The following is a 26712-nucleotide window of genomic DNA, read 5'->3' as shown; positions in this document are numbered from 1 at the left end:
TTTTAACTATTTATTTATTTTAAAATTTGTAAACAAATAAATAAAAAAGATCATGAAAATGTGTACAACCCTAAACTACCAAGATTGGACTGGCCTGGTATGCTGGTGTCAGGACGTGGGCCATTGAATATTTGGCGATATTACTATTAGATTTATCTTAAATACCAAATAGTTTTAAGCCACAACTATTGAGCTTTAAGCCAATAGAAATAAGTAATACAATAAGTCCATGATGGAAGCATACAGAATGTAATATGTACCTATAGTAGAAATGTATTAGCATTGAGTATAATGGATTGTACAATATAATATTATACTTAATGGTATTGGGTATAAATTAATCAAGTTCTCAAGTATAAAATATCATCCATGTTATAAGTAATGTGTAATAAACGATAATAGTGATGTTATAAATGTCTGATAAAAATATGTACCAGAGGCCTGATTCTGCCTTTTTTTTTCAATCCATTTCACAAGAAAATATGCGTACCACTATTAGTAATAAATAAATTATAGCTAATACGGGTAAGAGCAATTTGAGAACAACTTTACATTTTTAATTTTTTTTTTAGTACCTATTTCGTACGTTCGAGTTATTCGTATACAAATCGGTCGTTTACGTTACTCGTATAGTGGTATGCTGTTCAAGAATACGAAATAATGAACGTGGACAAGCAAGGATAACAGATTGCTCGTGTACGAGTAATAACGTATACGCTAGGTCCATAGACGTATAATAATACAATAATAATAATTATAATATTATATTATACGTCTATATTTCTACGGTAGTTGGCATACGAATAAATTGATGACATGGGCGTGCAATAGCTGTGCTAACAGTACGAACAATTATTATACAAGCAGAAGATTAACAAACACCGAGAAAGTCACCAGCAGTAATAAGAAAACTTCCTGTTGCATAGAATAATTGCAGTGTTAATAATAATTTGTCCATAGATGATATTGCACAATTCCTTTAGAAATAAAGAGAAATTAAAACATAGGTATTATTAAAAAGTTAAATATTATTATTTGGAATTGTATTGACCGATTCCAACATTTAGTAGGTTGCCATTTAAGAACATTAATATGTGTATCATATTGATGTGGAATAATTATAAATAAATACATATAGAATGGTGTAATGAATGCTGGTTGAATACTTGAAAATACTTGCAAACTTATATATTTTAATTTGATAAATACAATACATTTTACCTTACTATTTTTGTACAAAATAGGAAGTACCTACAATTATTTTTATTCTTGATTTGTCTAAAGCAACTTTTCAATATTTTTTATCCAAACTTACCATTGGTTTTCTTCAGATATATTGTCCCTTCTTAATGCTAAGACTTGTTCAACAATCGGTTTAGAAAGTCTAAACCTTATTCTAAAATCATGATCATCCCATTTCATCATAATATGATTAATTCTATCTCGTACCGTGTAAGGTCTTCGACGATAATTAATAAACTCTGATATTTCGTCATCAAATAAAAGATTTGGCTGAATATTAATTATATTATTTTTAGTTATTTATTCTTAAAAAAATTAACAAAAATATAGGTCAGGTACATATAAAATGTATATATTTTGATTTTTGAACCATAGTATGTATAGTACAATACAATCATATAATGATGAGGTAGTTTATTTTTTTATTATATTATATAATTATATAATATAAACTCTATGTTTTAATCCTTCAGTTAAAACGTACTAAACTTTAGTCTTACCATAACCTTCGGACGCACTTAGAGACCAGGGTCTCAGGACGGTGCTAGTCGCTTCTCCTTGTTCTTTTTCGGCGGCGATGCGGTCGGACCCCTTGGACCCCCTACCAACCGTAAATACGTTACTATAGGGGTCTATTGTATTCCATAGTAATTAAAATGAAATAATAAAGTATTTTATTATTAATATAAAATAGTAAATAAAATAAAATAATAAAATATATTATTATTAATATAAAATAGTAAGTAAAAATAAATAATAAAATATATTATTAGTACCTAATAGTAGTAATATTATATAAATATTTAACTAATAAAAAAATGTATATTTATATTTATTTATAATAGTATACATGTTATATAAGTTAGTATATAATTCGTAATTTTTAAATAATAAAAGTTTAATCTAAGTAAATCAAAATTTGTATGTTTCAAATAAAGATACCTAACGTTTATAGTTTAGAGGAATACTCTCTTATCAATTAATGTCTTGCACAACCTTCTTGATCTATTAATTCATGATTAACATTGATTATTTCATTTGGTGGTAATATTACGCTTCTAAATCATTGTTATCAAATGCAATTTTATGTAAAATAGAACAAGCAACAATTACAGCTTGTGATGTAGTTAGCTTCAAGCGTAGACCAAGAGATAAAACTCCATAGGTTATTTCCACTATCTGCAACAATTAAGCTATTTCCCCATTTTTAGAATTAATAAGGTACAATATATCTGTAGAAAACCAATGGTAAATTTGGATAAAAAATTAAAAAGTTGCTTTAAACAAATAAAATATAAAAAAGTGAATGTCGCTCTTCTATAGAGTAAGTTACAACTTACAAGTGGGTCACTGCAATAGATGGTGTTAAATTTGAATTCAATGATATTGTATAAGAAAACGATGATATTACCAAGTATATTTGATGATATTATTGTGAATAAAGTAATTTATATATAACCTATTTACGTGGAGCCTAAGAGCCTTGTGTTCAATTTTCAATCTTTAGCAATAAAAGTTGAACATTTAATACATTTTTAACTACAAAATAATTATACAATTTTAAATTTGATAAACTTTGTTAAAATTCTAACTTTAAATGCTTATAAAAAAAAAATTGTGCATAATATGTATTTTTAATATTTTTTAATTACTATTGTAACAATATATCAGGAGCCTTGCATTACATTTTCATGCTTTTTTTACACAACTAATAAAGTTTTATTGATTTTTATAGAAAAAAAAACTAAAAAAATTTAAAACTGACAATGTCCGTAAACAGCTCAAAAAGAGTCAAATTATTTTCAAAATTTTATTTCGTACAGAAAATGCTAATACGTTCAAGTATTTACAGTCATACGTTTTTTAAATACAACCGAATAAGAAAATTGTTACATGAGAAATCAAGTAAATATCAAATGTTGTAAAAATATGAATTTCAAACGCTCATAAAAATTTAATTTGACTTTTTTGTAGACATTTTTTTTTTGATAAAGGTAGACAAACTTATGGATAATCTTGTATTACATTTTCAAATCTTAGATTTAAAAAGAAAAATTTTAAACTTAAAATAATTTGCTAATTTTTGTGAGTTTTCTGTATTTTGTCAAGATTTGAACTTTAAATGCTAATAAATAAAAACTGACTAAGGATTTTTAATATTTTTCAAATGTCATTGTAACAATATAGTAGGAGCTGTGTATTACATTTTCAAGCTTTTTTACCCATCAAATAAAGTTTTATTGACATCCATAGAAAAAAAAAACTAATAAAATTGGAAACTGAAAATGTTCCTAAACAGTTCAAAACAAATCAAAATATTTTTTAAATTAAAATTATCGTGTATAGAAAATGCAAATATAAACAACCAGTGAAAATTTCATGTATTTACGTCCATTTGTTTTAGAGGTACACCAAAAACCAAAATCGATTTTCTCAAAAACAGATTTTGAGTAAAAATTCCCGTTCATCCCTAATTTTGTTTATGAAATATACACATACACATTTATAAATAAATAATCATACAAGCTGCAAAATTTAAAAAAAGGCCTAGGTTCAAAATAAAACATGAATAATCCCTATATTAAGGCCTTAAGGGATTATATATCATGTAGATGGCGGAAGAAAATAGACCGCAAGACAAGAATCAGTGTCAATTGAATGCTATTTATGACAGTCGGACAATGTAAATATAATAACCCTTAATTCCAGCACAGAAAAGAAAAATCAATAAAAATGCATGCAAATGCACATCCGTATAACACCAAATTATGTAACAATAATACTTTATAGTGAACAATTATTATGTTTTAACTTTCAATCATTTCTGCTTATCTTTAAAAGTTATATGCAATTCACTAGTTAGAAAAAGTAGAAATACATGCTTCAATTTAGAGGTTTCATTACATTATGAAAGAAAATGTTGAATAATAGTTAATACTATTATTCCCAAAAATCGGGCCATTCCAAATTTGAGTTTAAACATAATATTTAATAACAAATTATATTGATGAAATTAATATATAACTATTGAAAAAATATTGCTATAATTATATTATAATAGAGCATATTTATAAATATATATAAAATCAATAAATAAAACCAGTTTATCAATATCAGTATTTGACATTTGTAACACTTGTTGAGGACAGGCGTACACAACAAGTAATTAGGGAATTTGTTATGTCTACAAATACCTATTAAGGAGTAATAACTATATATTTATTATTACATAATAAATAAATCAACTCAAGTATTAAGTGATAATAATATAAAAAATGAAAAATATATTTATATGGATAAGTATATTTATTTGATATATTTGTGTATGTAATAAATAATATAATATATATATACAATATATTAAACCTAAAAAAATAGTAATCTTCACATACAATAATAATATATTAATATTACCAGTTAACTTTAATTTTGAGCCACAAATAAATATTATATCTGAGTACAAATTATAGTATATAACACTATTGTATTCAAAAATAAGAATACCAACAAACAAATTACTTTTAAACTAACATTTTGATTTTTAAAAAGTTAAGCTGTCAATGTAATATCTTTGAGGTACATCTACATAATACATTGGTCCAAATCAACAAATTCAAAATACAGTTAACCTATTACAGGTGTCTGAGAAGGTATTATCTGTAAATCCACATTATAATCACAAGTCCAATAAACGATAACATACAACATTGTTACCAAAAACTAACTAGTTTAACAAGGAAGCATAAACAGAACCTTAATATTGATAACTATATCACAACAATAAAAATAATAATAATATAATAATAAAAAGAGATTTTACAATCAGATCTATTGTATTTTGTTTTGGTATACAAATAAAATAGTCAACTAGAAGAGAAATTTGATTATTGCTAAATTTATATGGAATAATATAATATAAGTATAAATGTACAGCATACTATTTTATAAATACTAATTTATTTTAAACATTAATGTATTATCAAGATTTTTTCCTGATATCCCTGAATAAACTTAAAAAACAATTAGTATTAAATTCAACTAATTTACTTATTTATTGTTAGTTTAAAGATATGTTTCTACTGACTAATGCTGAGTAATAAAACTGTCTTCTTTGTCAGAGAGAAATATATGTTAAAATGGAAACAATATATAGTTTTATATAATACATTTATATAAATACTAATAATCATTATTATTACATTGGTTATTTTTTTTAAAAAAAATTTTAATTTTAAAATGGTAGATAATACTGTAAAATTACTAGCAGACAGTTTTATTTAATAGCATGATAATTACTAATAGTATTTATAATTCCGCATTAAGGGAAAATCAAATTATATTTAAAAGCTGAAGTTAATTTATAGTGTTAATTATTTCATCAAAATAATTAATGTGAACTAAAATAATGAAGAAAAACATAGTCAACAAAAAAGATATGTTGAGATTATAATACTCGAGTTTAAATAAAATAAAAAATATAAATGGAAACATAGAATAAAGAAACTGATAATTAACAATCTGATGACACAGTGGAATGTTGGGTAGAGCTTTTTGGATCTGGTTCGCCATCACATATATATTTACCTGAAAAAATTAATAATTATAAATTAGTATATATTTAAAAAAAAAAAGTATGTGATTATTTTTGGGTATAAAATATCAGTGTCTATGACAGCTTTCAGTAATATAAAAAAAGAAATCAAACTAATTGCTATAATACCTACAATGTAAATGTATACATGTAAGATAAATTATAAGGATCTTAGTAAAAAAAAAAGAAGTTTGCAAATATTGTAAATCAATATTTATTCTGAATGAAACATTATTTAATATGCATGAATAATATTAAAAAGTTTAATGAGATAATTTTATTCAACAACGTATCATATTTATTAGGTTCATAGAATAATTAATAATGGAAATTTACCAGCAACGAAACGTCTTTTGATTAATGACACTCTATAACCACTACTTGCTAGCTCAAATTCAAGTCCCGATAATGTAGTACCCTCACAGTTGAATTGAGTTACTATAGTTGATATTGGGCATAAGCTGTCAACCTCAAATCTTGCCTTTAGTGAACCGGAACCTTGACTTTCAGAATATTGAGCGAGTTCGGCAAACCTCCAACTTACTGTTTTTGTATCTGATGCCCTATGTTTAAAACAATTAATAAAATTATCGATTCAACAAAATTGTGGTAGATCAAAATTACCATTGGGCAGTCGGCTTAGACTGCATATTGCGTATAGCTGAATTCAAATTAGCAGAAACAGTAACATTTAGTAAAGGTGAAGGAACACTCATAGAGTGACTATTAAACTTGTAGCCAATTTTAAGATCCGTATAAGTATTGCTGCATTTGTAAAATGAAACTAATTGGAACGGACATGAAGCGGCTGCAGTATTGCGCAATTTTACCTAAAACATACAATAAAAAATTAGAAAATGTCGATTAATTATCATGACATTAATAGAACTAACTTGATATTTAAGAATATCAACATTAAAGTAAGATGCAACAGGATTTTGTTCAAATTGTTTACGTAATAGCGAAGTTAAAGCAGGCATATTGAACTCATAAACAGTTGAATCAGTAGATGTAAATAAATTATCACTGAAAAAAAAAAAAATTGAAAATATTTTTATTTATTATATTTTTTTGTCACAATTTTTCCTTACGTTAAGACTAATTGTTTGTTCGGAAGAATATTTTCCACCCGTGTAGTGTTCTTCAATCGAAATGTTAATTTTGCTGGATTTGGATTATTTGCTAAAATATTTGCAATACCTGCAGGAAACGATACCATCATATCTCCAAACATTTTTACTTGACACCTAAAATAACATTTTAATAATTATCTGATTGACAAATCTTAAAAAACATGGTATTATTTTAAAAACACGATGTACCCAAACATTGTATTCAATGTCTTAATGTCACGAGTAAAAAAAAATCTTTTACTATTATACAGTTGTGATATCATACCAAAAATATTAACTTAATTTTGTACATGCTCGGGAGGGCTCTGCAAGTGGCTGAAGAATCCTATGGTGTTCTATAAGTCAGCAGAGAACATCTTATCCGTCAGAGAGGATAAAGAGCAACTAGTTGAGAGACAGATTAGATGAAGCTAATCTAACCTATAGTTTATTTATTTATTTATTAATACGGACAAAAGTCCAATTCACAATATATTTGTATAGATAACAATAATATAATATAATTAAAATATTAACATAATAAAAAATGAAAAGATTAACACATCGAATAAAAGTAATAATAATAATAATAATAATAATAATAATAATAATATTAATAATAGTAATAATAATAAAAATACATTCAGTGTTTATTAAAATAATTAATTATTTATTTAAGATATTAATGGGGTTATATGACGTATAATTTTTGGATAAATGAGGAATATGAAATAAATGATTGTTACGAGCATTACGACGAAAGTCCAATTCACAATATATTATTTGTAGATAAAAATAATGTAATATAATTTAAAATAATAAAATATGACATAATAAAAATTTAAGAGATTCATATATCAAATAATAGTAAATATAATAATGATAATAAATGATATTGATAATAATAATAATAATGATAATAATAATAATAAATGACAATATTAATAAAAATACATTCAATGTTCATTAAAATAATTAACTATTTCCCGAAGACATTAAAATATATCGGATCGTATGACGTAAACTTTTTAGATGAATGAGGAATATAAAATAAATGATTGTTACGAGTGTAATGGCTATTAACTTTGAAATTTAATTGACTTAATAAAAATGAATCATCAATCTCGTTATTTAGCAATTTGGTGAGGAACGTGTTGTAGGATAAGTTTCTTCGAACATTTAAAGATTCTAAGTTTAACAAATTTAAGATATTATCATAACCAGAGTGAGGTATTCTTTGAATATTACATTATTTTATGACATAAAAATCTGAGAGCTTTATTTTGAACTTTTTCAAGTTGATCATTATGTCCTACATTGTTGTGATCCCAAATCAGTGGAGCGTATTCTAATAAAGAACGGACTAGTGAGGTATAAAGGCATTTGAGAGCAAGTGGATCACGAAAATCTGAGCAGTTCCTTTTTATCATACCAAATACAGATAAAGCTTTATTTTTAATCGCTGATACATGAGCATTGAATAATAGTTTGGAATCAAATAAGATCCCTAAATCTTTAAATAATGATGAACAATGTAGGTTAATGTCACATATATGATAATTAAAATGTAAGGGATTGTGTTTTTTGGAGTAAGTAACAATTTGGCATTTGTCAATATTTAATGATAGGCTATTTGAAATGCACCATTCGTTAAATGAAGCTAAATCACTTTGAAGAAGTTTAATATCATCGGGGGAAGTAATAGATTTGTAAATTTTTGCGTCGTCGGCAAATAATAAAATGTTTGAGTGTGAAATGGATGATACAGCATCATTTATAAATAAATTAAATAGGAGAGGGGAAAGGTGATCGCCTTGGGGGACACCAGAAATTACGTTTATAGGTGTCGATATAAAATTTTTATATTTGACAAATTGTATTCTTTGACTTAGGAATGAGTTGAACCATGATAACAAGGGATTGGCAAAGCCGATTTCCTGCAGTTTATTGATTAATAAAGAGTGGTTTACTCTATCAAAAGTTTTTTCAAAATCTGTATAAATAACATCTGTTTGTTGATTATTAGAAAAAGATTTTATTATATGATGTTTAATAGTTATTAAATTAGTAAGACATGACTTTTTATTGCGAAATCCATGTTGTTGTGGTGCTAAAATATGTTTAAATATGGGCATAAGCTTGTTATTTATTATTTTAGAAAGTATTTTTGGGAGAATAGAAATTATTGATATAGGACGGTAGTTTGAGATAAATGATTTATTACCTTTTTTAAGAATCGGATTAATATAAGTGGATTTCCAAGATGATGGAAATGAGCCACTATTTAAACAAAAATTAAAGAGATACGTGATAGGTGGTGAAAGTATAAATCTGCAGTTAAATAAAAATATAGGAGAGAGTCCATCAGGACCAATTGCATTTTTGTAAGATAGAATATCTAATTCATTGAAAACTTCTAGGAGTTCGATGTGAAGTGAGTTTAACGAATCAATTGATTGAACTATATTAGACTGAAAATTAATAGTAGTAGGAGCTGTATCTTTATAAACTGAAGAGAAGTATTGACTAAATAAGTCAACAATTTCTTGACCATTATCAGCTGTCATATGGTTGAAAGACATTGTGTTAGGAAGACCAGATGATTTTTTAATATTTTCAATAAAAGACCAAAATTTTTTAGGTCTAAATCTAAAAGATTTTTGAATATTAATTAAGTATTGGGAGTAATCAAATCTACTTAAGGATTTACATTGAGCACGTGTGGAAGAGAATTGTTGGTAATTATCTTGTGAGTTAGATAACTTAAATATTGAATGTTGGAATTTTTTTAATTTGATTAGATTTATTAAGTCTTTAGAAAACCAACAGGGGAATTTAGATTTGAAGTATCTTTTTTTAGGAATAAAAGTGTTTATTGTATAGAATAGGAGGGAATAAAATTCTTCAGTTATGGTTGTAATATCATTATTAATATTGAAAAACTCGTTCCAGTTTATTGAACCAAGGAAAGATAAAATATTATTATAATCACCCTTATACCAGTCGTAGGTTTCTTCAGAAAAAGATAGCGGAGAGGGAGTGTAGGACTGAGAGTAGCTGACATAAATAGGAGGGTGATAATTATCTACTAGAACTATAGAATCCTTATTTAAAGATATAGAATGAGAATTAGAATTGGATAATATAAGGTCCAGTATTGAACCATAACTATTGAAAATTGTATTTATTTGAAAAAGATTGAGTAATGATAGGTTTTCTAAAAAAATAGCTTCAGGAGAGAATAAATTTAAGTTAACATTTAGTGATGCCTTATTTAAATTTGGCAAATTAAAATCACCGAAAAGTAGAAGATCATCATTTGGACGAGAAGAAATTAGGTTATCTAAAATAGAGAAATAATCATTATACAAAGAAGAAGGAGAATTTGGCGGAAAGTAGATATAACCTACGATTAAATTTTTAGTGTTATTAATTTTTACAGAGACAAAGCATAATTCTAACGATTTTACATCAATTTCAATTTGTGAGGAGTTACATTTTTTATTCACTGCTATTAAGACACCTCCTCATCTGGTCGACGAGCTAGATAATAATGATCTATCATATCTATAAATTTCGTAGTTTACGAGACCAAGTTCAAGTGAGCTAACATTATTATGTAACCAGGTTTCGGTAAAAGCTAAAATATTAAAATCTAAGAAATCTGTATTGGTTAATAGTTTTAATTTAGTATTAAGACCTCTTACATTTTGATAGTAGCAGTTGAATATATTGTGAACGGAAATTAGTTTTATGAGTTGATAATTTTTGGAGTGCCTTTGATGTATTTAATGATGAGGTCCTGTTCTCCATTAGATTGACGGTTTAGAAGTTCTTGGCGAAGGTGAGACATGTATTCTTGTTGCTGTTTGGTTCGGTCAGAAGAGAAGCGAATGTCTTTCCAGGTAGAGTTTGATTTTAATTTATTTTGATATAAGAATAGTTCAAAAATATCTTTTTGATCCGAGAAACGTAATTTTACTGGTCGAGGTTTGGTAGTATTGGAAGAAGAAGGTTTGCCCAGACGAGTGACAGAAATTGGTTTGGATTTTAAATTAAGAACATCAAGTATGTTTTGAATAGAAGTAGAATCCGAGCTTGAGTTTGATGAGTCATTAAGAGCTTCTGGTAAACTAAAGAGTAGCACATTATTCCGTCGTGATTGTCGGTCGACGGTAGTTGTTAATTTATTTTTATCATAAGTAAATTATGTAGGCTCTGGCCACCATGGAGTATGTGTTACGTATGTGTATTTGTTGTTGGATGATTTTGTATAATTTTCTGGTAATTATTGTACAATAAATGATGCAGCTGAGGTGGAAGTAATATTATCATGGTTCACACCTCAGTTGCAAAACCACGTGGAAAAATAAGATACCTACTAAGACCTGTAATTATTTACTTAAGAAGAATATTTATAAATATATTAGGCTACAATTCTATATCTCTGTAAAAATGTTCTTATTAAGTAAAAAATTAACAGCATTGAGTACCTGATATTCTTGGATTACTTAACACAATACAATGTGTATGATATAACACAACTTTGTAGCGATAAAAGATTTTATTTTATTTAACTATTTTTTTTTTTTTTTAATGAAACATTATAGAAGGTTTTTGATGTTTAAAACACTTAAAGTAATTATAATACCTTGATTCATTTGATCCTTTGAAATATGCATGGATTATTTCATGAAAAGCAACAGCCAGTGGAATGGAATCACATAAGCCAATCGTTAATGGTGATGGACCTCTAGATGGTCCTAAAACTCCGGAAGATCGAAAATCAAGACTTGACACACTATCTGTTCTGCCAATACTTATTGGACTAAGTTGATTACGGGGTCCATTGTTCTGTGAAATAAACATTTATTTTAACTGATTAAAAATGTATCATTTTTATACAATGTATATATTTAAAGAATATTAAAAATATTTATTTAGTATAGTAGTTTTATAAATATTTAAATACTTACCCTTTTTAAAAAAAATATTAACAGTGTTATATTTAAATGTAAAAAAAAATGTAATGATAGTAACAAGTGCAACTGTGGATAGCTCTAAACAAATTTTGCATACCCAATAAATTACTAGTGAGAATAATTCAGATGTATAATGAACAAACCTATTGTAAAATATGTTGTTGGGAGAATTATCGACATTATTAAAATGCAAGACTGGTCTGAGAAAAAGTGATGTGTAGTCCCCAGTGCTGTTTAATCTAACCCTAGAAGAAGTGGTTAGATACATACCAGACACCAAAGAAATAGAATTAATAGAACCTTATACTCTGCTCGCTTATGCAGATGATATTATTCTACTAGAAGAAGGTTAAGGAGAGTGCAAGAAAGCTAATATTATCCATAAGCAATATGGTACTACTTGTTAATGAAAACAAGACAAAATTAATGGTGATGATTATAGAAACACAACGATGAACGGTACTCTTTGCACCAAAGCTTTTACATTCGATCCGGTAGAGGACTTTAAGTACTTGGGAGTCAACATTAATGAAAAAAAACTATATTTGCAAATGATATCAAGATGAGAATGAATATGGCAAACAGATGTTACTTCACGATAAAAGAAATATTTTCCTCCAAGTTGCTATCTAGACGTACAAAGGAGTGCTTTTACTGTATGTAAATGAGGCCTATAGTGAATTACGCATGAAAGACATGGTCTAGCACTAAAGGAAATGAAAACAAACTACAGAAGTTTTGAGAGGAAAATACTGAGAAAAATAAATGATCAGATATACAATAATGATTTTACAAGATTTCAAAGAAGAACCAATGAAAGTCTGCAGCCGTTGTAAAATAAGCCAAGTCTACAACATTTCTCAGGCAGATAGATGGTGGAATGAACAGAAAACGTCTGGCGAGCAGAGGTTTCACTCATTAACACGTTGATTGCCATGCGGCCACCGACGGTAACACAATATTTATCATGGCCAAGTATATATTGCAGTGTCATTACAGATTTGTTTATACTGTTAAATTTGAAAAAAAAAAATTAAAAATATAAAAATATATGTTTATTACATCAAAAAAATTGTAATGATTCCCGCTAAGCCACTGAAATTTTTTTAGTGCAATAATGTAGCGCCATGGAAAAGTTAATAATAGAAAACGATATTAATTTATGGCCACCAGCGATCATATGGCATAAAAATTAATAACAAGGTGTGACCGCCAGCGTCCGTAAAAATACTGTTGTATTCCAGTACTCTGCATACGCCGGTGGCGGCATAGCAGTATAGCAGTCAACATGTTAAGGTCACAAAAAAAAGTTGACGGAGTTTGACCATGAGGTAGGTCCTGAAAGAGATGGCATGATAGAGTAGAAAAGGATCTGAAGAGTGTCAATCCATTGGTAAATATGAAAACTGCACAGAATAGAAAGAAGTGAAAGAGGGTGTGGGAAGCGGTGATGATCCTAAATAGACTGTTATAACTTATAAGCCTTTAGGTTAAAATTTTAAAGTAAATCTTAGTAAAATGTCTGATATCCATCACATTAATATTTAAATAGTTCTATAATTACCTCACGCCGTGAAGGAGGACGAGGAATAGAAATAGAACACACCGGAGGAGTGGTTGATGGAGGTCCCTGTTTTGGTGTGGACTGTTGAGCATCTCCAACATCGAAAAACAAGTCGCCTAGATCTAAACAATTTTAAATTTTATTATAAGGTACTTTTTTTTTTAGTATTTTATTAGATAAAATATCTAATATATTTCATTACCTGCGGCATATCTTGAAACCACAGGAAAAACATTTGGCGGAGAAATGGATTTATTAGTTAATGATAATGTAGGACTATTCATTGAAGTACTCTGCTGAACTGGGTTAGGAGTGGGGTCGCTGGGTTGAAACAAATTCAGTCCTATCAGATCATTACTTATTTTTCTAAAACATAAATAATTGTATTGTTGTAGTTTATAAAGATAAAAATTAATGTATTATTTAATTATTGCTTACACAGTATTCAATTGTTGAGAAACAGATTTAGAACGTTTCATGGTACCATCATCATTAACTGATCCTCGTCGATTCTAAAAATTATAATTTTAAGTAAAATTTGATAAATTGTTTTTACTTTTAGTTACCTTTAAAGTATGTGTTCCTAAAGGTAATAATGATATGTTTTCAACAGTAGCTCTTAATTCATCAACACTGGCACTGATTGGGCCTGCCCCATTGCTTAATGGTTTTATCTCAACATGTAGTCTTTTATCTCTTTCTTCATCTATAAAGTCATTCATAATAAGTACACTTGGTTTTGCATTACATCAAGTACAAATTAAGAACCTGAATCAGAAGAGGAATCAAATGTTTCTTCTTTATCAACAGTCCATTGTCCTGATGGCTGAATACAATATCCTTCATCATCAATTTCTGGAGCATTATTTTTTGGCTCTTCTTCTTTTTCTTCACTAAAATTCATACCATAATTTAGTATATAATAAAATTTATGTTATATCACAATTTTTATTTACTTGTCAGATTTATCTTCTTTGCCAATTGTTTCACCACTAGAGTCCTTTTTCTTTTTAGTTTTCTTTTCTTTGCGTTTGTCTCGTCTGCTCCTTAAAAACCCTGAACACATTAAATTTCTTAACCAAATTACACGGAAAATACAAACCATTGAGCACACAATACAAAGAGATGAGTATAACAGTATAATAAAAGTATAGTAAAAATATATTGAATTTCTTATAATACTAGATTCTCTTTGTATTTGGCACTTAGAATCATATCAATAAATAATACTAATGATAAAATAACTGTGAACAACATGCATGCAACTAGAATAAAAATAAAATTGTATTATAAATAAATAATATAAGTAATCAATTAAAACAAATGCAACAATAAAAGCCATTTCAAAGGATTTATAAAGGATGAAAAGAATTCGGAATGTTCTGTAGTTAATATGTGATAAAATTATACTTATAGCCGCACTTATAATATATTTGGCCACCTTGAAATTAGTTAACTTGAAGGTTGTTTACTTGTATGACAGCATGCTAAATGTAAAGATATGTTAATAAAAAAGATTTAATTTTAGTCTTAAAAGCATAGTTAACTGTAATAATTTATAAATCGCATATATAGTCCAAAAATTAAATAAAATATATTTAAAAAATATGTAATACAAATTTATGAATTTATTGATAACTTTCAAAATAAATAATTTAAATAAACTATTTATAAAACTATAATGAGTTAATGTATTTTTTTTTCCATTAATTCATAGAAGATAATTATGTAATACAAAAAGTATTTGAAGATTTTAAATTAAATATGATCGATGCATAAAACACTATCTAGTCTACCTAACGACAGAAAAATATATGTATACTATTTGACCATTCTCCTTAATACAAAAGTGGCTAATTTATTTGAAGTTAATAAATTCAATTACTTCATGATTAAATGTATGTAATATAATTACTAACTAATAAACTAATAAAATATCACATCTTAATATTTTTAGATCATAATATAAAAAAAATTGAATTAATGGCGTAATTATATATGCTACTTTAGATCATTATTTTTAATTGAATTTTGTTAAGATATATTTTGTTTCAGATAGAAAAATGTATTATTATTGAACAGTGTAATGCGTACAAATAATAAAAACATAAAAGCATAGAATTGCATTTGATCATTATTATACAATTATATACAACATCGATAATTTGCTTATAAGAAATATTAAGATAAATATATATGTATAAAATATGTTTCAAAATAGTAACTAGTGTATTCGTTCACAATATACTTCTACATTCTAAATGAAATATTTACTTCATACAAAACTAATTTTAACAAAATTAGAAAATATTGTACCTGGATTATTATTTCAATTATTTAATTATTAACTGTCAAATGTAATTTATCTGAAACTTACTTCATTCATATTTGTTTAAACAGTAAATACCAAGTATAAGAACTCAACAAAATCTGAATACAGCGCTTAAGAAGGGAGCAGAAATTCATTGATCTAAAGGAAAATGCTACAAAAATATGTAAACATGCAAGAAACTTTACACCTAAGGATCAATAATAATAAACACAAATTACATTTTGATCCACGAATAGAATTCTGAGGAAGTGAATAAGCTGTGTGATCAGCACTTAAACTGACAGTTCTGTTTGATTTTGAAAAAGCACCTGTAACACAGCTTTTACTTAAATAACAACACAAAAGCTTATGATTAATTCACATAAATAATATGCATGCATTATACATAATTTGGCAGGACAATAATGAATAATGATCAATGATATGTACATTTTGAATAGCATAGATATTGTGCTTAGTATTTTGTAATATATTACAGTTAATATGAATAAAAATGTACAAAACAATATTGCTATAATAAAAAAATGAAAAGAATAAAATTAAGACCACTTTGAAATTGTAAATAAAAGTCCAAAAAATATTTAAAAACCAACAAATATAGCTTATAAAATTAAATCAACAATTATTATAAACACAAATTACTAAAAATGTATAAGAACATATTAACTATAAGTAGCAATTACGAACAAAATTCTTGTGCGATTATTTTATCATAAATTTGTTGATAAATATAAAATATATAAATCTGTTGTATGGTATTCTTCAATACAACAGGAGTATAATATGATATGGAACCACACTTTGGACCGGACCAATGATAAAATTCATGTATTGTTAATTTTAATTATTTTTACACTTTTTGATTTCCTTGTAGCTATAATTAATAAATAATAATTGTACAATATTCAAAAATAATGAATAATAATATACCATAAATGTATAGTAAATCAAAACAATTATAGTAGACCATTCTCAAATTCCTTCAATACCATGCAGTTAAAATTATATGTTTTTAAATAACTTCATTGATACCTAACTCATAAACCAAGAGAAGAAGTAATGAATAGGTATATTTTAAATTTGCCATTTAATTTTTGGCATAAGACATTGTCGAGTGAACATTTCAATGTTATTGAATTATTAACATTTTTCTGTTATTGTAAGTACTTAGTTTGTATTAATATCAAAGATTTTCATGAAAAAAACAAACAAAGTTTCAATGAAAATTTTTTTTAAACAATTTTTCAACAGAGATAGAATTAAAATGATGCAAAATCAAAATGATTTCAATACAACTGCATTCCAAGTGTTTAAGAGTAATGAAATTGAAATAATGAAGAAAATGAACACTAATATATTAAGAGGATTGGTCAAGTCATACTAACTAGTATACATCAAAAACGTAATCGTATAAAGCAACTAAATAGATGTTTGATATTACCGATTGCTGGTACGGTGCAGAAAAAAATTCTACTATAATAGCAGTTCCGGTAGGCCAATTGCGAGGTTGAAAAAAATTTATTGTTAAATGAACATACCATGGGAGTTGGAGATGAATATATTGAGTAAGGATGTTGCTCTGGAGGACTGGTAATTGGTAGCATCTTTCTTGTCTCTTACACGGCAATTACCTTCACGTTTTGCCGTAGAAGGCTTTTCAGACGCTACACTAGCTGCACATGAGTTTTGTGGCGTACTCGTGAATACTGGTGAATTGGTCCCTTGAATTGATTTTGAATCACTTGACGAGTCAGGGACCTGATTCAAACTACTAGAAGTGCTATTCAGACAAACTTCCTCAAATTCGATGTTTTCTTGATAAGGTAAAAACAATTTAGAGTAAGAAGTTAAGTACAATTAAAAAATATATTATAACTACATATTTCAGAGTATACTCTGCGCCAGGAGCGAACATTGCCATGACCTGACCAAAATCTGATCCCCCCCTAAACAACTACTGCACGTTAATGTTCAATAGTTTAAGCGACACTTTGATATATAAATATACAATCTATACCATCGTGGCACAAGTGGAGAAAATGGGACCTCCGACTGGTCGCAACCTGCATGCGCAAAACAGAAATGTTCTCTCCTGGCGCATAGTTTAGTATAATATATAAGATTAGGATGCTTATGACTAAATAACTTTTAAATTTTATTACTTTTGGTAAGTACCCTAATCGCAGACCAAATTATAAATATGTATAGTATAACACAGAAGCATCTATATTTATAATTGTATTGCAGGAGGTCTAGCATACTTTTTATTTTAACACGTTGACTGACAGTCTTATGCAGTTTTTACGAGGTATGTATGATAAAAGCAAAAACAAGTCTTTTAAGAAAAAAAATAAAGAAACTGCTCTTAACAATGTATGTATACATATTTAAAAACATGAGTTTAATCCACGCTAAATAATAATAAAATAACATTTAGCCACGTGTAGGGAATAATAAGCCATTTACTCTAAATGTATATTGGACGCCAAATGGCTTCAAAGACAGTGGCTGATTGATCCTCATGACGCCAAATAGCGTTAGTATGCATTCAACATGTTGATTTAATTTATCGAATGTGGAAGTTTAAAAAAAAAAAATGTTATTGACTTAATTTTTAGTTTTAAATTTATACTACCGGGGTAACCAAATACTAGTATCTATCAAAAGCACCAATTATAGGTACTATAATTAAAAGTTGTGTCAGTTTGGTAATCATTAGATATAATAAAAATTTAAAATATGTATCATTCCTTTCATTATGAAAATAAAAACTTTTATTGTAAGATTCTGAGCAGAACAATGAATGTATTAATTTTGATGTGAAATAATGAAGTATGTTTTTTGTGTGTGTGTGTGTGTACACGATAAGTAGTCGAAATAATTCTTTGATTTTCAACTTCAGTACCTTGTTCGATGGGAAAGTGAATCTGATTGGTGCATTGAGGAGGTCAAAATTTGAAATTCCCAATAGTTTTCAGAAATGCAGGGGAAAACAAAAGAAAAATTAAGGAAAAATGGGAATTTTTACGTAAAATCAGTTTTTGACAAAATCAATTTCGGTTTTTGTTGTAACTCTAAAAAAAATGACCCTATATTTATGAAATGATAACTGGTTATTCATAATAGTGTTTTCAATACACGATAAAATTTTCAAAATATTTTGAACTATTTACAAATATATTCAGTTTCCAATATTTTTAGTTTTTTCTTCTATGAATGTCAATAAAATTTTATTTGCTGAGTAAAAATGCTTGAAAATGTAATACAAGGATCCTACTATATTGCCACCACAAAATTTCTCATAAATTTGTTTAATTTTATAAAAAAAAAACTCTACCACAAATTCAAATGAAATATTATGAGCGTTTGACGTTCATATTTTTACAACATTGGATATTCACTTGATTTCTCATGTAGCGATTTTGTTATTGAAAAGGGTCAAAATTTAATACAAGGCTCCTGATTTAATGTTACATTAGCAGTTAAAAAATATTAAAAATACATACGCACAATTTTTTTTTAATAATCATTTAGTTTGATTTTTGATGAAATTTTTCAAATTGAGAATTTACAAATTATTTAGTAGTTACAAATGTATAAAATGTTCAGCTTTTATAGCTAAGGATTAAAAATTTAAAACAAAGTTCCACGGAAGTAATTAATTCTGTTACCAAAAAATTTAAGAAATACATTTATACAGTTTATTTTTATAGTTATTTTAAGTTTAAATTTGGACGAAATTATAGATTAAAAAACCAAGAATAGCTATTATAGTTATTTTGTTGTAATTTTACAATATTAATTCAATTTATCGGCTACTGTATTGATAATAAGTGATAACAATATAAATATAATATAAAATATCCTCACTGACAAACCGTCACCGCTCAGAATAGTTTTTCGTATACAATGATATTATATCATTGAATTCAAATTTAATACAATCCATTATACAGTGACCCACTTGTAACTTACTGTACAGCAGAATGACATCCACTTACCCACCATTATTAATGTTAAATTAGTTATTTTTCAGTATAATCATCAAGCTGATAAGTGATAACCTACGTTTTTATTTTATGGACGAAGAAACATAATAGATCGTCCATAGCAGAGAATGGTATGTTTGCACACGACAAATAATACGTCCGTAGAAATGAGAATGTTAAATTTTAGATTTCAATGAACATTTTTAAAAATAATATTTTTTATCATTAAATTTAGGATATACATGCATGCATACAGTATATATAAGCTACACAAGCATATCACACACGCCTTTAAAGACATTTGCCTGTAGGCAGTACACTTAGTCAAGGCTCTACAAGGGGAGGGGCAATGTTAGAGCTGGAGTACAAGACCCTGAATATTACAAGAGCCTGTTGAAATGAATTTTTAATTTTTGAAATTTTAATAGGAACGCTTATTTGAAATTAAATAATATTTTATAGGGCCAGCAAAAACATTTAGTACAGGGGGCCCAAAATTTGATATGGGGGTCTACCCATAGTTAGGTATTGTTGGTATCATTACTCACAAAAGCGCTAGAATATAAAACATTTAGTTCCTATTAAAATGTTAAGTATATTTTTTAATTTAAATATATAATGAAAAATAGAATATTTCACACATTTTATATGCCATAATTGACCATTTTAAGAGTATCTTTGATCATTTATGAGCATATTAGCATATATTTTTAGATTTTTTTAAGTCATAAATATCCTAACCCTAAAGATGTGTAATGTATAAAGTACCTGGTTTTTCTAATCCTGTATATTTAGTTAAAACGAATTGCTCCAACAATTTATCCACAGTCATTTCTAAACATTGTTTTTTGAATTCAACATGTACCTAGACATTGCAAAATCATTTATTTATATATTATATGCAATACTTGTTTGATTTAATCTAATAGTCATGGTTGAAATATACAAGGTTATTGCATTTATGACCCTTCTCAATTAAATATTTGATGATAAAAACAATGATGGCAGTGTAAAGGGAGCCAATAATAATCGAGTATACATGCGCGGGAATTTCGAATTTGATAGCTTTTGTCAAAGTGTTTTTGATGATAAGAAAAATTTATATTTGAGATATCCCTTTACGCAGCCATTTTGTTTCTGATGATAACAATCCGAGTCAATATGCAATAACTTGTATATTTCAATCATTAATAGAGTACAAGTTATATCTTTGATTATCATATATTCTAAATTAAAATACTAATTTTAACAAACCTTTCCAATTTCTTCATGATTAGATTCAATTAACTCAGTATATACGTTGAGAAAATCTTTCATTTGTTTTAGATGTGACTGTTCAACTTCTTGGAAAATCTATGTAAGAGATTTAAATTAACTCGATAAGTTTAAGAAGCAATATTCATTCTGTTATTTAGGAAATAAAAAACTATTTTACCTTGCATGCTGTATTCATTTTTTTTTCAAATTCTTCTTTTACATTACTATATTTGTCAACTAATACTTTGTAATCATCTTGAGCTTTTTTTAATTTTATTTCGGCTTTTTCAATGTCCTTGGCAGATGCATTATCTTTTCTGAGTTTATCCAACTCTCCACCTTTTTGTACATAAATGTCTTTTGCTTTTTGTAAGGCTAATGTGGTTGACTGAATGGCTTGTACAGCATCTAAAGTTCCGCTTTGTTCTTCTTTAACCTAAAGTATTTGTTATAGTTAAAAAGAATTGCAGTTGTAAATTTTAAATTCTACTTACATTTTTATGTTTTTTTTGCAATTCATCTGTGTATTTAGTAACATCCTTTACTAATTCACAGACTTTATGTACCATCTGTATATGTATTGTGGTTAATTTCTCAATAGATAGACGAAGTAATTGCCATAAGGGATTGAATGTCCCGGTATTTGAACTACTACTCGTTTGTTTAGCTAACTTTGCAAGTAATTTTGAACATGTTTCTTCAATGTTAGTCCTAATAATAATAATAATATATTCATTAAGCATAATATATACATTTAGATAGTTAATACAATATATTTTCAGTTATTATTTGCATACGGCTTAGATTAAACATACATAGATTGCCAAAGACTACGTAGCGTTTGGAAAAAATGTTCTTGGTCATCATAGATTATGCAGCTAGACATTGTCAATATAATATCATGGCATAGTATCCAAGTCCCTATGATACTATAGACAATGTCTAACTGCGCTAACTATGATCACCAAGAAAATATGGTTTCGAAATGCTACTAGTCGTTGGCTATCTATGTATGTTTAATCTATGAATATTATGGATTATATTAGCTAGGTATTTACAAAAAAAAAAATCAATTTACCTTTCTCTTAAAAAATCTGATAGATCCTTATTAGCAATCAATCCATGTTTCATATTATGGTACAAAATGTCGAATCCATTATTTTTTTCACCCTAAAACAGTTGGAAAATTTAAATTATTATTTGTGTTGGCTGTTAGGGGTATATAACTACATGTACAAAATAGTATAGGCATTAACTGTATAAATTTCTTTTTTTATTTTACAGATTTAGATTTTTGCTCTATGCTCTGATTAGACTTTGATTCCGGCCAATGTTTTTACGCAACAGATTAAGACAACTGATTTACTGCTGTACAAATTAATGAGTACTAAATTTATGTGAAAAACAAAAATTAAGCATACATACTTACATTTTAAATTTAAATATATAATGCTTGTAACTTAGAATTTTACAAAATTGTATGACTTAAATGTTAAATGATACAAATATACTATGCTCATTGTATCATACATTTTCAATATTCAATACCAATATTAAAGTTAATAATTTTGTACCAACGTTTAAAATGGAGATTTTTTTTAACTATACAAGGATGACAAAGGTACCTACCTCATTTCAATTAAAATATATCATTTTAAAATACAAGTACTTCATAAGTATTCAATATATTTTACATAAAATGTATAACATTGGACATAATATTTTATGAAATATGGAAAATGTAGTGAGCCAACTTCTGTTGATATAATTTTTTTGTTACCTATAAAAAATTTATAAGTACAAGTTTTTTTTGTACAATTTTTTATTTATGAAATTTGTATCTATTACAATATACATGGACAGTAAGCATAATTATATTGATATAATTACATAAAAACACAGAATGAAAAGACATATCAGTAGGACTTAGTAATTTTCAAATTTACCGACAAAATATACCGCTATGCTTTGCCAAGGGGTCATGTAGCAAACACCTTGAAAGTATCCAACTCCTTATATTTCAACTAAGTGTTTTTTTTATTTACTAGATAGAACTTAGCTAGCTAGTTTGATTAATAAAGGTATTTATTTTGTTTACTTATAATATAAATTACTTTTAATAGTCTTATTTATTTTGAAGTTTTCCTAACAAGCAAATGTGTTCCATAGATCAATTAAAAACCAAATGTTTTTACTCATTTACTCATCATAAAAAATATGGAATTTAGAAATAATTGCCTAACATAACTTTAGGATTTTGGTCAGACAGATTTTAATATTGAAAAAAGTTATTGATTATTAGTTTTAGGTATGTGTTCTAAGTAAAGCTATTTTTAATATTTGTCCACCAACTAAATCATTAATGATCGAAAAAATTGTTTTTTTTTTAAATTTTAATTCTGTATAGTAACAAACTGTACCTATTTAGAATTTAAAATGCTTTGGGTAAGGCATATCAAACATGTTAATGAATCAAAATAAAAATCTTTTCAACCAAAGTCAGACAATTTTGTTAAGCGATATAATTTTTATTATACATAAAAAGCTTGAAAATAATAACTAATTAGTCATTCATTTGCAGTATTAATTGGGTAGGTATGACTATAAAAAAATATTGATATGTGCAATGTTTGAAAATAAACATTTAATTTGTTCATTGTACAGGCGTTATAAATATCGGATAAAAGCCAAGCATTAAGCCTTAGCACAGATAGTATTCTTACTTAAAAGTTAGATTATTGGTGTATTCACAAATCAAAAAAAACATCAAACAATTGAAGCTAGTGAATGAATATTTGCTATGTCGTACGTTTATAAGAGGGATACAACAAACACATGGGTAGCATCCTTTTAATATCTAATATATTTTTTTTAATTAATTCATTAATAAAAAAATTTAATATTTTGAAAATTATGATTATTTGGTGAAATAATATAATAGGTAACTACACATTTAAGTAAATGAAAATAAAGAATATATTTTTATTTTTTCAAGTTTATTTTTTAAATACCTACTAACCTCCAGGGGTGCAGTGTGTTATACCCAATTAAACCTTGTATGTTTTATTGTCCCTATACTGCCCTACTAAGCAAAAGTGCCGTAAAAACCAACATGTTAGTTTTGAGAAAAATTCTGTTTTCATTTTATTACACCTTTATTATTTGTTAGTCTATTTGACTTAGTATAAAACATATCCCTCAAAATTTTTTTTTACGAGGAATGCAATAAAAATAATGATTTAAAAGTATTATTCACTTATTATACGAATAAAAGTTACTTTTATGTTATAACTTAGCAATACAAGCCGTTTATACTTATATTTACTAAGGATAAACGCCATAAGTAAATTGTAAGATAATAAACAAATAATAAATAGTTCACGACGACCGTGAATATCTATTAAATCTGACAACCACGTTTTTTTTCGTCAAATGTTGATTTTTTTCCATAAAAAAAATGAATATTGATATGATTATATCAATAGGAATATCAAAATCATGTATAATATGCCTGATAAAATAGAAATATGCATAAATATGTCAAATAGGCAAAAAAACCTCTAAATATGCAAAAACATGCAAAATAAGACTTCACATATTTAACTGTGGTTCCTTGAAATGGATTTCTATGTCATCTAGCATTAAATACAACTTAGCAAGATTTATATGCAAGTGCATGAACTTACGAGCCCTGATAATAACATAGTGTTATGCAAAAACGCCGTATCTATAAACATATTTACGGCATTTAGGCTTGATAAGTGTGAGATGCAGCGTTCTTACTTAGTACTTCTAATGTATTTTGATACCTACCAACAGTGTTTTCAAAGAATAATAATTGAGTTTATAGCTTATTCAATATAATTTCAGGAGTAGGTAGTTTTTCTACAAATATTGTGTAAAATTGATAAATCTATCAGATGCCATATCTAACTCATTTTTAATTTTTTTTCAAGTTACGGTACTTTTGTTTAGCAGGGCAGTATAATATTGGTTGAAAAACCATACAAATAAAAATACCTATTTTCAAATTTCATAAGGCATATTATCTAGTATTGAGGGTTTTTGGTACATTAAAATACATTATACTAATAGAGTAATTATTCTGGTCGTAGAACACTTATTAGTCGATTCAAACGTATTAATCGACTGCTTGATCAAGCGGCATAGAAACTATATATGACATAGACACAAAAATATAAATGACATAACTATAAGACGCTGTATTATAGTATCAATCAGTCGAGGAATCAAATTTATTCGGTAAGATCATCGTGTGCAGCAACACCGAATAGGTAGAATAAATAAAAACATCAAATACAGCCGTGGGGTCAAAAACATAATTGGTATTGATTGGAGTCAACTAAACATAATGAGAAACAATTACGACTGGGTATGAGGGTATGTCCGTGGTATGAATGACATGCGTGCGTTTAAAACGTATATTAAACGACTAAGTTATGTCCGGCCACCGCGAAATCCAACAACACAGCCTAGTTGACGAGAGACGAAGATAAGTAGAATGGATACTATCGATTATTGATTCGATGGACGCTAATAAACATAAGAGACGAACGATAAATAAATATTTACCCAAAAATAGTCGCAAAAGTCAACAGTCATGATGAACGACGTTCGGCGCTGGTCATTCCAAAATCAAAACGGAAGTGGCGTAAACGCGCGGCCGTTTCCGGTCGTCGTCGGCGTGTGTGATCGCGCTAATATTGGTCGCTGGACGGCGGTCCGCACAAAACGAGCGCGAAATGATGTCACGCCTCAAGCAGGACGACTGCAGTGGTTGTGGTAAAAAACGCAGCTTCGGAGCGAAATTCGGTCGCGTCGTCCGACGGCAAGGAAGAGACCGACCGACGGGACTGATAGCGTATTAACATTTACAACTAGAGTGTGCGAGGGAGACGGGGATGAGTGATTGTGGAAAAAAAAAATTATCGGACTCGCTATCACTGCGCGAGCCAAAAACGGTTTACGCCCTCTCGGCGGCCCCGCGAACCGCCGCCGGCGCGTCGACGCGACATTGCGACACTGCGGTGCAGCACGCCCACGATGCGATCATGGAAGAAACCAGAAGCGTTCCGACAAACGCCTGCCGCCGCCGCCGCCTCCACCATCGGTATGTGGTATATTATTAATAATAATACGGAACATGTTATTCGGTGCGCGTGCGATGCTCCGACCCGACATACCTATTACCTACCGTATTACGCAATATTGTTATTATTGTTATTATTTTTGTTGTTGTTGATGTCATCACCCGTCGGCTATGGCCCGTAATTAAAATGAATTCGTCGACGTTCGACGCGAAAAAAATTAACATTTTTTAAAATAAGTCAATTCCCCGAGGCCCGAATTTGTATGTATAGGACCTATACTATAGGTACCTCTACCTATCTGCACCGAACGTGCCGTACTTTTGCTCAATTGTGTACAATATCTATACATATTATTAAATTCACCTATAACGGCCAATGTTAGTCACGGACATTGGCTTTAATAAATTTTTATTATTGACTAGGTATAATATGTTTAGCTAATATTGTTATTACAATATTACCTACATATTAAATTTATTACTTTATTGCTATAAATAAATATCATGGATTATTATAATAGTATAAAGTTATA

General features: G+C 27.6%; 1 protein-coding gene across 4 annotated transcripts; it reads right to left on the bottom strand.

Annotated features, from left to right (window-relative positions):
- Positions 1 to 4525: 4525 nt before the first annotated feature.
- LOC132933999 (F-BAR domain only protein 2) lies at positions 4526 to 25951 on the bottom strand. 4 transcript variants are annotated; one of them, XM_061000281.1, is made up of 20 exons: positions 25663 to 25951; positions 22148 to 22239; positions 21564 to 21780; positions 21248 to 21505; positions 21067 to 21165; positions 20581 to 20677; positions 17362 to 17637; positions 16042 to 16131; positions 14448 to 14547; positions 14260 to 14384; positions 14058 to 14197; positions 13930 to 14003; positions 13694 to 13857; positions 13492 to 13613; positions 11597 to 11799; positions 6925 to 7080; positions 6727 to 6859; positions 6458 to 6663; positions 6170 to 6396; positions 4526 to 5826 (listed from the first exon to the last, which is right to left on the bottom strand). In XM_061000281.1, exons 1-20 carry the CDS (start codon positions 25690 to 25692, stop codon positions 5753 to 5755), a joined length of 2883 nt encoding a protein of 960 aa, XP_060856264.1. In that variant the 5' UTR covers positions 25693 to 25951; the 3' UTR covers positions 4526 to 5752. The 4 variants fall into 4 exon arrangements, with proteins under 4 accessions (XP_060856264.1, XP_060856266.1, XP_060856265.1 ...); XM_061000283.1 differs by having other exon boundaries at positions 17455 to 17637; positions 25663 to 25950; XM_061000282.1 differs by lacking the exon at positions 16042 to 16131 and having other exon boundaries at positions 25663 to 25950.
- Between the last annotated feature and the right edge of the window lie 761 nt (positions 25952 to 26712).

The sequence above is a fragment of the Metopolophium dirhodum genome, chromosome 1 (assembly GCF_019925205.1).
Source record: "Metopolophium dirhodum isolate CAU chromosome 1, ASM1992520v1, whole genome shotgun sequence".
NCBI classification, from domain to species: domain Eukaryota; kingdom Metazoa; phylum Arthropoda; class Insecta; order Hemiptera; family Aphididae; genus Metopolophium; species Metopolophium dirhodum.
This window is presented reverse-complemented; position numbering and strand designations above follow the sequence as displayed.